Source organism: Salvelinus alpinus, chromosome 29 (genome assembly GCF_045679555.1).
Source record: "Salvelinus alpinus chromosome 29, SLU_Salpinus.1, whole genome shotgun sequence".
Classification (NCBI taxonomy): domain Eukaryota; kingdom Metazoa; phylum Chordata; class Actinopteri; order Salmoniformes; family Salmonidae; genus Salvelinus; species Salvelinus alpinus.
In genome coordinates this window covers 44,167,477-44,180,369 of record NC_092114.1, presented here as the reverse complement: position 1 = coordinate 44,180,369, position 12,893 = coordinate 44,167,477, and the positions used below count along the sequence as shown (strand labels likewise).

At 44.8% G+C, this 12,893-nt stretch overlaps 1 protein-coding gene across 3 annotated transcripts in view; it reads left to right on the top strand.

The window, feature by feature from the left end:
- Window positions 1-12,893, top strand: part of LOC139558804 (RNA-binding motif, single-stranded-interacting protein 3-like) — a 351,557-nt gene that overhangs the window by 157,769 nt on the left and 180,895 nt on the right. For all 3 annotated transcript variants that reach the window (XM_071374246.1, XM_071374247.1, XM_071374248.1), the window contains one exon: window positions 10,479-10,636. In XM_071374246.1, the coding sequence (XP_071230347.1) occupies window positions 10,479-10,636 (158 nt within the window). The remainder of the gene's footprint in view (window positions 1-10,478; window positions 10,637-12,893) is intronic.

The window sequence follows — 12,893 nt, the reverse complement described above, 5'->3', positions numbered from 1 at the left end:
AGGAGGGGGAGGAAGGAGGGAGAAGGAGGGAGGATGATGGTTCCACGGTTCTTGAATACTGAGGCCTGAAGCGAAACAAGACCGTGACTAACACCAGCGCGCTCCCATCTTCCTCTAGCTCTGTGTTACTCAACTATACATTCGATACGGTCTGCATTTTTTTTGGGGGGGGGGGGGGCTAGTTGAGTTGAAACTACAGTTTGGGAACTACATACATGTTCAAGTAGTTTATTTGACATTTGCAGGCTTAAAGAAACGTACATTTAGAATTGTTAGCGACGTTAGCGATGTCTCACAGGAGTCAATATTGCTATTCAGCCCACTTGAGGGCACCTTAGTCTGTTTTTGTGTAGGAGAGGAATTCATACCTTTTAGCAGACAGCGCAATTCACAACATGTGCATTCCTTTGAGAGGAATGCAGTAAAATAGTCCATCAAAGACAATGAAACAGTCATTGTTTCCATGCTGGTTTGTCATCATTTGTGCGTATCTGCCATAGCAGTGCCTGGCACTTGGTGCCAGCATCTAGCCTGGCTTTTGTCATTGATGCCTCATGGAATAGATTCCCTGGGGGGCTAAAGTGACATTCCAGAGATGGTATGGATGTTTTAGATGTTAAAAAGAAAGACGGCATGTTCAAGACAGGTGTCGGGGGTCTGCATGCGTTCATGTGTGTTAGGATGCACACAGACGCTTGTACCTCTGTACTACGCATGTGTGAGTGAGGCTGCCAGAGAAAAGCAGTGTTGCGGATCGGAATTCCTCCTCACTGGCTCGTGGTGCCCTAATTAGAGAGAGGGGCTACACACACACCAGACAGCTAGGCCCCTTTTATCGCATTCTATCTATCTCGCTTTATACACTAGTATGCCTGGGCACGTACTGTTCTGTACACACAGAGAGAGGTGTGTACGTATGAACACACACACACACACACACACACACACACACACACACACACACACACACACACACACACACACACACACACACACACACACACACACACACACACACACAACTAGCTCTATTGTGGATTGTACAGCCACTCACAGTCCCATAGCATAGGGGGTGTTTGGAATGCTTGATAAGGGAGTCGATCCAGCTCTAGCATAGTCTGTATATAGCATACCCAGTGTTATGAGGCAGACGGTACAGACATTACTCAAATTCAACTATATATACAACTATACAGTAGATATGTGTGTATGTGTGTGTGTGACACAGTGTGTTTGCCTCCCCCATTGGTCAGTGGGCTGTAACTCCGGGACAGGACGGCGGTGGCCTTTGAGCTTCGCCACCGGCTCTTGCGCCAATTACCCCCTTATTTATGAATTTGAGCACAGTTGACCTTCTGTAGGAGAGACTTAAATTTGTTTTGGCTGAAGAATGGCAGAACAAATGGTCTGTCGGGAGCGGAGCGGCCTCCTCTCCGCCCAGCCCTCCCTGCACATCAGCAATAACTCTCCTCCACCCAGGCCCTGCTTCTTTGCCTGCAGCCAATGGAGCTCGATGGAACGGCAGCTATTAGTGCTCTGTGTATGTCTGCTTACGTGAGCGGATGGATGTGTGTGGCAGAAGAGATGTTGATGAGTGAGGAGGAATATGTTGTACTTTAATGCATGAAGTGCATTGGTCTATCACCTATTAAGACGTGTGTGCACGCGTGCGTGCTCGTGTGTACGAAAGTTGCGTATGTGTTTCGGATAGCACTGTGTGTGTGTGTGTGTGTCCTTTGTTTGACTGCAGCAGAGCAGGGAGGGTGGGGATGTTGTCAGGCTCGTGACTGGATTGGCAGACACATGTCTGAAAGTGAGGGAGGGGGAGAGAAAAAGAGGGAGTGAGGGCGAGAGATAGGTCACACAGGAGCGGGCTGTGCCCCCAACCTCGCCTCTGTTTGTGTTTGGGATTCCTGTGAGAAGCACAACTGACTCCTGAGGAATGCGGCTCCCAATTAGAGAGAGAGAGGAAAGGAGAGCGAGCGAGAGAGAGAGGGGATACCCCTGCTCTCCCAGCAACACTGCAGCTCTACTTAACAGAATAAATCCCCATTCAATCTGCACAAAACTCCCCACCCCATTCAGTCTGCACACTGTGGAGAATCGAACAGAGAGCTACCTACTTATCCTATCAGTCACAATATATTAAAACGCAGCAGAGTGTACCCAAGCTACGGTAACCAAAAGTAAATTGAATAAACCAATTGAATAAATCCAACTGTTCCGTGTATAGTCCGTTTCAATTGAGTGTAACTGCACAGGAATGAAAATCAAAATATCCATTATAAAACAGTAGCCAATTAGTTTTCTTATTGTGTTTGTGCTAGTATGATTTTGAGTGTTGTGACCATTTCCTAAAACAGATTCAAGAGCTCGGGGAGAACTATATAGCTTTGGGAGTTTTGGATATAGTTTTGGAGGCGATGGAATTCTGTGATCTTGTGTCTCGGCAGACTCTCTCCTCCCACGCGGCCCAGCCGGCTGTAAATGTAATGATGACAAATCAATCCAAATATTTATGTCCGTCAAATTTTTATTTGGCTCAGGTCACGGCACTCGCCGCCTTCATAGTTATCCCCATGAAACATTTGCGTTTTTTCACATTTTCAATCGTTTTCAACCGCCAAGCTGTCGTAGTCACTCCCACTAACACGAAATGTCACCTAAACACCAGTCGACTGTTAATGCCTGCCGCTATTGAGGTTCATGGTTGTCCAAGGAGCTGTTTACATGTTGACAGTGTAGGAGTGATAATGTAATGTAGGTTCCATGAACGCCCTTTACTGTAAATACCTTGCTCTCCATGGCAAAGTAGTAATGCACCTGTCTATCTTGTACTCATATACAGATACTAAATAATGTACCCATATAATTTATACCATACCATAATACCATAATTTATACCGTGCTTTCCATTACACAAGAATAATCTCAAAGTGCACAAAATAAAAGATGAACTACAAAGAAATAGTCAAATAAATCAATAAAAATGATAATATAATGAACTGAAATGTTTAATAATATAATGATATCATGAAAGCAACCATCAAAGTCAATCTTATGCCTAACACACAATTTCCCTTTGCAAAGTTTGCTCTTGAATGCTGTGTAGTGAGACTGACGCGATAGCCATATGTGTTCATAGTGGCAGAAAAACACTCGGTCACTGATCCAAATCTCATTTTGTACGTGTCGTCCGCTGTTCGTAGACACAGGAGTCGCCTCTATGTTAAAAACTAAACATCGAGGACAAGCTATAACATGGACCGAATTTTGGGAAACTCTGAGATAGACCATTCAGCGTGTTTAAAAATAGCCTGGCATCCTCAGTGGCTGGTGCTCGGGCTGCTCGGGCTGTGCTGCTGCATCCTACAGCCCAGCTCTCGCTTTTGTTTTGTTTCTCTGGATGGAAGACCTCCAGGCTAACCGGAAGTCCAGAGGGATTTTGGAAGGAGGCACTGTGCGACCTGTTCTCTCCTTCTCTTTTTTTGTTGTTGGTCAATCGAGCTCTTGATTTCTCTCTCTATCGCAACCTCTCTCTTTTTCTCTCGCTCTCGCTCTCGGTCTCCCCCCCCCCCCCCCCCCCCCATAGATATCTCTCTGTCTGCCTAGCCTCCTAATAGGAGACATTGGCTTTAGCATCTGTCCTTAGGGCAGTGGGAGATTAGTTCCTCTTCACTTCTCTGGCTATGGGTTTACCGTGGGATAGAGAGACAAAGGAAGTGGATGGGACGACACACTGTATCTTTCTGCTTGAAGACACAGTGGTTTAAGAACACATGTTTACGGTCTGGCTTTTCTGCCACCCTTCGTGTATGGGGTTTTGTGTTGGGCAGTCAGTATCTGTACAGCAAGTATACAGTATGTCTGTATACATGATTATTCAGCTTGTCTTGTGAGTCATAACTGAGATTTGCAGCACACGTTGTTAATAGGGCTGGGAATTGCCAGGGACGTCACGATACGATATTATCACGACACTTAACTGCCAATACAATATGTATTGTGATTCTATATGTATTGTGATTCGATACTGCGATTTTTTTATGCAATTTGATGTTCCGAACATATTCCTCACTATATGTCTGCTGCAAAAGGACAAGAGAGAGCATGACAAAATCAGTTTTTATCAGTCATGGAAATAAGTGCTGAAAACACGTTGACTCACTCTTTAAAAAGAATATGGAGAACAAGCTATAGGACAAGCTATAGGATGAAAAATACCAGAGTTTTAGCGCAGGCAACTAGTGCTAGCTACCCCCCCCCATATTTGGAGTCAAAGTATCTATATAATATCGTCCAAAATAAAATTACGATATTTAACGGTTTACCCCCCCTCCCCCGTCACTACAAATTAATTGCTTATGTTTTTCTAGTGTAACTGGGCCTAACGGTTGTGCTTAACACAAGCACACAAACAAGCACATAAAGTGGCTTCAGAAAGTATTCATTCCTCTTGACTTATTCCACATTTTGTTGTGTTGCAGCCTGAATTCAAAAGGGATTAAATACATTATTTTCCTCACTCATCTACACACAACACCCCATAATCACAAAGTGAATACGTCTTTAGACATTTTTGCTAATTTATTCAAAATGAAACACATAAATATACATAATTATTCGCACCCCTGAGTCGGTATACGTTAGAATCAACTTTGGCAGTGATTACAGCCGTGTGTCTTTCTGGGTAAGTCTCTACAAGCATTGCACACCTTGCACAATATTTGTCCAATATTATTTAACAAAATTATTCAAGTTTTGTCAAATTGGTTGTTCAACATTGCAGCAGATTTAAGTCTAAACTAACTCGGCCACTCAGGAACATTCACTGTCTTCTTGGTAATCAACTTCAGTGTACATTTGACCTTGTGTTTTAGGTTATTGTCCTGCTGAAAAGATAATTAATCTCCCAGTGTCTGGTGAAAACCAGACTGAACCAGGTTTTCCTCTAGGATTTTGCCTGTGCTTAGCTCCATTCCATTATTTTTTATCCTGAACTCCCCAGTCCATAACGATTATAAGCATACCCATAACATGATGCAGCCACCGCAATACTTGAAAATATTGAGAGTGGTACTCAGTAATGTGTTGTATTGGATTTGCCCCAAACTTAACACTTTTGGACAAAATATTAATTGCCCCATTTTTTGCAGTATTACTTTAGTGCCTTGTTGCAAACAGGATGCATGTTTTGAAATATTTTTACTCTGTACAGGCTTTCTTCTTTTCACTCTGTCAATTAGGTTAGTATTGTGGAGTAGCTACAATGTTGTTGATCTATCCTCAGTTTTCTCCTATCACAGCCATTATACTCTGTTTTAAAGTCACCATTGGCCTCATTGTGAAATCCCTGAGCGGTTTCCTTCCTCTCCGGCAACTGAGTTAGGAAGGACGCCTGTATCTTTTTAGTGACTGGATGTATTGATACACCATCCAGTGTAATTAACACTTCACCATGCTCACAAGGATATTCAATGTCTGCATTTTAAATGTTTTACCCATCTACCAATAGGTGCCCTTCTTTGTGAGGCATTGGAAAACCTCGCTAGTCTTTGTAGTTGAATCTGTGGGACCTTACAGATGATTGTATATGTGGGTACAGAGATGAGGCAGCCATTTAAAAAACATGTTAAACACTATTATTGCACACAGAGAGTCCATGCAACTTATTATGTGACTCGTTTAAGCACATTTTTACTCCTGAACTTATTTAGGCTTGCCATAACAAAAGGGGTTGAATACTTATTGATTCAAGGCATTTCAGCTTTTCTACCTCCACTTTGACATTATGGGGTATTTATTGCGTGTAGGCCAGTGATAAAAAAAATCTCAATTTTATCCATTTTAATAAAAAAAATCTCAATTTTATCCATTTTAAATTCAGACTGTAACACAACAAAATGTGGAAAAGTCAAGGGGTGTGAATACTTTCTGAAGGCACTGTAACACTGTATAAAGGCATTCACCCTGCACTTTGCACTTGCATAGTCATCCTCGCTCACTCACACTGACTCACACACACACACCAAAAGTGTCATAGCTCCCTCCAAGCAGTGTAGGCTGAAGGGGACTGGCGCGCTGATATTGACACCATGGCTGCAGTGTGGTTGGCCCTCTGCCAGTCCTCGGTGACTGCTGCCGTGGACCCCTATAAATCATACCCAATTACCAGGCTACAGCACAGGCCCTTTCATCCACTCACAGGCAGGCAGAGAGGGCAAACACAGGCCCCATACCAACTACTGTAACACAGGCCCCATACAAACCACTGTAGCCTGCTCCCTCCATCTATGGACCTCATATCTTGCTACGTGTTCATACCACAAACATACTGCTGTGGATATGATATGTAAAGTACCGGGTGGCTGTCCATATTTACAAATTGTCTTTGTTTGGATTACAGTAGGAGGACCAGTCCAGTATAATTTGAGTGTTTTATTTTTTTTATTTTTTTACTGTAGCCTAATGTTTTTATTTTTTTATCAAGCCTTGGTTGGAATGGCTTTTGCTTGGACTGGCAATCTGCAGTGGATTGGATTGCACGCACGCACGCACGCACGCACGCACACACACACACACACACACACACACACATTTATACAAACACTCTCTACCCCTGACAGCTCTTCCCTTGCTCCAATCAGAAGAAATGTGTGCCTCGGTGTGTGTATATACTGTACAGCCCGCCACAGCCGTATATATACGATACGATAGATTTATCATCCTCGGTTAATACACTCATAAACATTCTCCAGTGGTTCACAGTGTCGGCAGAGCCCCCTCCATGGCTAGCTCAGTAAATTGGCCCCGTGTACACCATTCTACCCATCTGAAACGGGAAGTTTGTCTCATTTACCACCTGGAGGTTTTGAAGTGTCGTAACCATCTCCTCTTACTGAAGGCAGCCAGCAAGGCAGCAGAGATCCTCTTTGTCAAGTGCTGTATTCAACTCCCATCAGCCAGACATGTGAGGGAGATGTTTCTTTATTTCCGGGGGGGCTGTTTTTTTTTTGTTTTTTTTTGCGTCTCACAGACTGACAGGGTGAGCAGGCTGAGGGTAAATACCAGTCACGGACAATCCAGAAGAGGAACAAATCTGTTTATTAAACTCAAGAGGAGAAACGGGGAAAAAGAGAGAGGAAAAGAGGGAGTAATTGGATACACAGAACACAGACCGTCAACCACACATGCTGGTCGGTGTGCATTCACACACACACACACACACACACACACACACACACACACACACACACACACACACACACACACACACACACACACACACACACACACACACACACACACACACACACACACACACACACACACACACACACACACACACACACACACCGTCAACCACACATGCTGGTCGGTGTGCATTCACACACACACACACACACACACACACACACACACACACACACACACACACACACACACACACACACACACACACACAGAGCTCCTCAGGGACCTCTAGCACCCTCTCATTTCTCATCCCGGGGCTTCTGAGAGCCTTCTCTTTTCCCTTGGATAACCTCCCTCTTTCCCAGCGCTGTAAGTAATGGGTCAAGGTTGACCCTCCATGCCTTTATTGTGTAAGATTTCAGCTTCTGACCTTAAAAATGCAAGCAAATTGATAGGGCGGGACACGTGAATTCCAAAGCCCAGGGCATAAGCCAAGTCTGGAGTGGAGGGAGGAATGTGGCGCTGCACAATATACTGGGGAGTAGAGAGCCTCTTTCACGTCACCTTCAATAGGGACCAACACTGTATCGCTAGTGTGCGGCAGTGAATTTGCATGTAAATTGTGTGTCACGCAGTGAGTTTAGTGTAGAGTGGGGTAATCTAAAGTACGTCAGAGGGAGAGAGAGAGATGCACCCTAGCTCAGAGATTATTCAACACTTGGATTTTAATCTTCATTTGGTGTGTGTCAAAATGTACAGGGACACTTTATTTTAGATGAATAATACACATAAAAAAATTCTTTGGAGGATGATTTAATGTACGGTACCTTGCTTTTAGGAGTTACAGTGATAGTTCATATGTACTTTATAAACACTTACAGTAGCCAATATGGTGTAATTCAAGACAATGAAATGACTATGGCATCTACAACATAACATGTAAAACTATCAAGGCATCCCAGCAGTGGAGTGATAGATGTGGATTTTTAGACGGACTCAACTAACAGTGTTTCCGCTGCAGTCTTTTAGCTGTGGCGCTGCGCCATTGGCAAAATCATTGACGCCACGGCCCAAAAATATAGAACATGAACAAATATTTCTGCTGAGGCTCGCTTTGGAGATGACAGAGCAGTCCACGTTTACTTTCCCTCTGCAAACAAAACAAGTAATGAATAGAAAAACCTGTCAGAGAGGGAAACATGAGGGAAACGTGTATTCTGACAAGCACAACAAATCTCGCAAGAACAGCAGTTTTAATAGCCTTTGTTTAAAAGATGGGGATCCCAGCTTTCCATTCCTACTTTATTTATTTCTCAATTTATTTCTCAACTGCACCACCCTGGAGTTTTTAGCAATGGCATAAGGGAAAGCGGGGCTAAATGTAACACGGATCAATTGCAATTACCCCAACTGCCACCCTACCTCAAATTCTTGAGTACTGCACTAGTCCTCATACTGCACTAGTCCTCATATGAAAAGTATAGGAAAGTACTGATCCCATTATTTATCTTGTGTATTTCTGTATGGTTGTTGTTTTTAGTGACTTACATTTTTTTGATGCCATTTTTAGCAAGAGTAGTGGCAACCAGGGAAAGTGTTGGAGGGAAACAATGGTGACATGAAGTGATTTCTGTGACAAGTACAGGCAGGGGGCATGTTACCCCTGTTGGCAGCTTACCCCGAGTTACCCTAACAGGTAGGCCTACATTATATTCCCTGTGTTTATGCAAGTTTTTTAGGAAGTAAAATGGAATCAACAAGTTTAAAGATCACATTTTGGATATGGCTAATGATTCAGACTTTTTATTTATAGCCACTATGCTGCATCAGTTGGGCTTCAGGTGATAATGCTTACTGCTAATAGCACAGCTAATAATGTGGACCATGCATAGGCTATATAGATGGTCCAATATGTTGGTCCAAATAATATTCTGGAGGTGGAAATGTAGTTTTAGATAGTGTCAGCATAATCATTTCCATTCATTTTGGAGTAGAATGTCCTTTAAAAAAGTCACCAGAACTGAGCTTGTCAGTCCTTCTACATAAAATGTATCCTGACCCCCAAAACAACCCCCCCCCCCCCCCCCCAGTAAATGTCCAGTCTCCTTCCTAAATGGACTGTGTACTACCACCAGGTCTCTCTCCTCTCTCTCTCTCTCTCTACCTCTCTCTTTCTCTCTCTCTCTCTCCCCCCCCACACACAATATGCTGTAGCTCGGCAGTGAGGAATCATATTGTGTGTACTCACTACTCTAGTGAGAGAGTGGCTGGCCGTCAGTTCCAGTTAGCCCAGCATGATAATTGGCCTCCCATTGATAGACGTGGGCTCCCTTCACGCTCCAGGGGCCTCGGCTCATTGTCAGAGGAGGCGACACACTGCCCGAGCACACTCAAAACAGCACATCAAATCAGCCATGCTTCACGGGCCGGTGCTAATGTGCGGGGCGGATACGATGAGTGGTGCGTGTGTGTTTGTTTTATCTGGGGGTAGGAGGTCTCCCATATCCCAGTGTGCAGTGTCTCTCCGGGGAGGCTATGGGGTTAACGTGGTTAACTGGAGCCGCTGGTGGCGTTTAAGCTATACTCTCTCGCTTTTCTCCTCTTTCTCCATCACTGCCCACCCCTTTCTCTCTCTCTCTCTCTCTCTCTCTCTCTCTCTCTCTCTCTCTCTCTCTCTCTCTCTCTCTCTCTCTCTCTCTCTCTCTCTCTCACACTATTCCTTCCTCCCTTTCTTTCTTTCTCCCTCTCACCCGCTCTCCCTCTTTCTCGATCCCTCTGTCTCTCTTCTACGCCCACAGGGGCCCCACGTTCCCATCCCTGGAATAGAGATATAAATGGGATGTGAGCAGGGAGCCCTGACTCTCACACCATAAATCCACACTAATGGGAACACAGCCACATGGAGGGGGAGAGAGGGAGAGGAGAGAGGAGGCTGCAGAGAGAGAGAGAGAGAGAGAGAGAGAAAAGGAAGAGGGATTTAGTGTATAGAAGATGGAAGAAATCGTGGAAATGTAGATGGGGATGTTTGTAGACACAAATGTGAAGATGCGAAAGGGTCAATAGTTCACGGGTTGTTGGTTCCGTTAAAACCATCAATAACATATGAAATGTCACTCCCCCTCAAAGAATGCACTCCAACCAACATCTCTCAACACATATTTTTCCATCTGTCTAACCCCTCTCGATCTCCCTATCTCTCTCTCTCAAAGATGTGTGAGTTACTCACATTACTTATAAAAAAGATATATTTAGCCCTTAACCCCTCCTCTCTTCTCTTCCTGCAGCAGCCCTATGCTCCACCCCCTCACCCCATGGCTCCGCCTAGCCCCAGCCATAACAGCTGCAGTCACGGCGGATCCGAGCAGCTGAGTAAAACTAACCTGTACATCCGAGGCCTGCCCCCGGGGACCACGGACCAGGATCTCATCAAGCTCTGCCAACCGTGAGTGTGGCACACGTACACAGATGATGAGAAACGCACACCCTTGCTCGTACACGCATACACACACACACTCACTCACACAGACGCACACACCTGCTGGTACACACACACCCTCATTTAAGCTCCACCAATTGTGAGTGTATAAAAGAAACAGACACGGGTAATCATAAAAGCTCTGCCAAGTGTGTGTCTGCTACAAAAACAGCCATGCACATGGATATACACACACACCTACACTCAGCTCAATAAAGCCTTAATAAAGCCTAGATTGGACTGCCTCCCCCAGGAACCATGGACCAGGACCTCATCAAGCTGCAACACACATACACACACACACACACACACACACACACACACACACACACACACACACACACACACACACACACACACACACACACACACACACACACATACACACACGCACAAGCCACACACACATACACACACATATACACACACACACACACACACACATACACACACACATACATACACACACACACATGCACACACACAGCTTTGTTCAGCTCCATTAAAATCCTCCACGTCTTAATCGATAAAAAGGTCAAGATCATTAATAAAGACACTGCAAATTGTGAAATACAGGCTAAAAGGGAAGTCTGCTGGTCATCTATCCTTTCCTTGCCCATCTTTTCAGAAAATGTCCCAGTCAAATGCAGCCAATTATTTAATGATCTTATGGAATCGGAAGGTGCTGCCCAGTATTTGGTAATGCTCTCGCTATGTCAGAAGTCCCGCATGTCTCGATATTGACCCATCAAAATTCCATTAGCTAGAGAGCGAGCACGATAAGAGCGCGGAGGTACTCAGCGTTTTGACATTGCACATCTCTTCGCCACATTGTACAAAAGGGGACTATCTCACTGTAGGCCGTTTCAATTTATTTTTCCAATTCAGTATGATCTTGAATTTGAGGCGGGACGTTTTTCAGAAGGGCATTGTCGGAACTTCAGTAAAGTACCCGGCAGTGAAGGATCAAATATCATTCTGTGGTTTACTAGCTACTGTACCTCAAAACATGACAACACATTGGACATACACCATTACTACCTCACTGTCCTCTAGTGGATGCCTCACTTCCCTTCCTCCCACACACAGTCTGTCCTCAGCATTTCTCTCCCTTGTATTTTTGCCAGTCGCCTTCGTCCGTATTGTCTAAGTGCCCCCAAGGTTGCCCGAGGTCTGCTGTGCCAATGAAAATCCAATGCCAATGAAACTTTAATTAGCCAGCCACTGTTTCAGGCACAGGCGGGTAGTAACATTTTCACAAAGGTCATCTGGCGCTGCAGTCTGTGACACCCGGGTCCTCCTCCCACCTCAACCTGCTCCACCCCACCATAATGGCATCCTCCCTTGGCCCGACGCCTTGTCCTTCAGGGCTTCATGTTAAACTGAAACCTCTGAAATGAGCTGTTGCAGTTTTCGGGAGAATGAGGAGTCCTAGGGGGTTTTTCAACCACCTCTCAGCCGCCCGAGTTATTATCAGTATCACGGGGTTGTCTGACTCTGCCTGTGTGTGTGTGTGTGTGTGTGTGTGTGTGTGTGTGTGTGTGTGTGTGTGTGTGTGTGTGTGTGTGTGTGTGTGTGTGTGTGGCAGCATTTTCCTCTCAGAGATTAGTCTTGAAAACCCGACCCTAGGCAACAGTGACTAGAGTCTGGTTTCAATGACCGACTCTTTTTGGCAACTTCTCTAAGGGAGAAAAAAAAGTGATCCGGGGTGAGTCCTCTTCAGACAGACAACTCTCTCAGCAAATCATGGTTCCAGAACGTTGCGATACGAAACCAAAGTTTGCAGTGATTTTAGTGAAGGTAGTTGATGCATACTAGCCTCTTGCATTTCGCACTCATTAAAAATTACCTCCGTGATATCCATTAAAAAAAATAATAATATTCAAGCAGATAAGGCACTTAAGGTAGTCCATCATATCCAATGATGACTTCCACTACTGCTTGTGGGTTCGTTGATGACTGTGTAATCCGATGCGGGATGCACACTGTCTGCCACGGAAAGAGCACACAAAGGCCTGTCCTGTTGAGGCCAGTGGTCATATGTCTTCTCTGTCACTTTGCCAGGCTACGTCCTTTTTTCCTCGGCCAACTGCACTCCTTGAGGCCGCGCCAATCTAGAGGGAGACAGGGTTTATCCCCAACTTCTTTAGCGATGTCCTCAGTTGGTCCTTTAGCCGCTTTTTCTGCCCACCTGAAGAGTGACGGCCCAGTTCTAGCTGTCTGT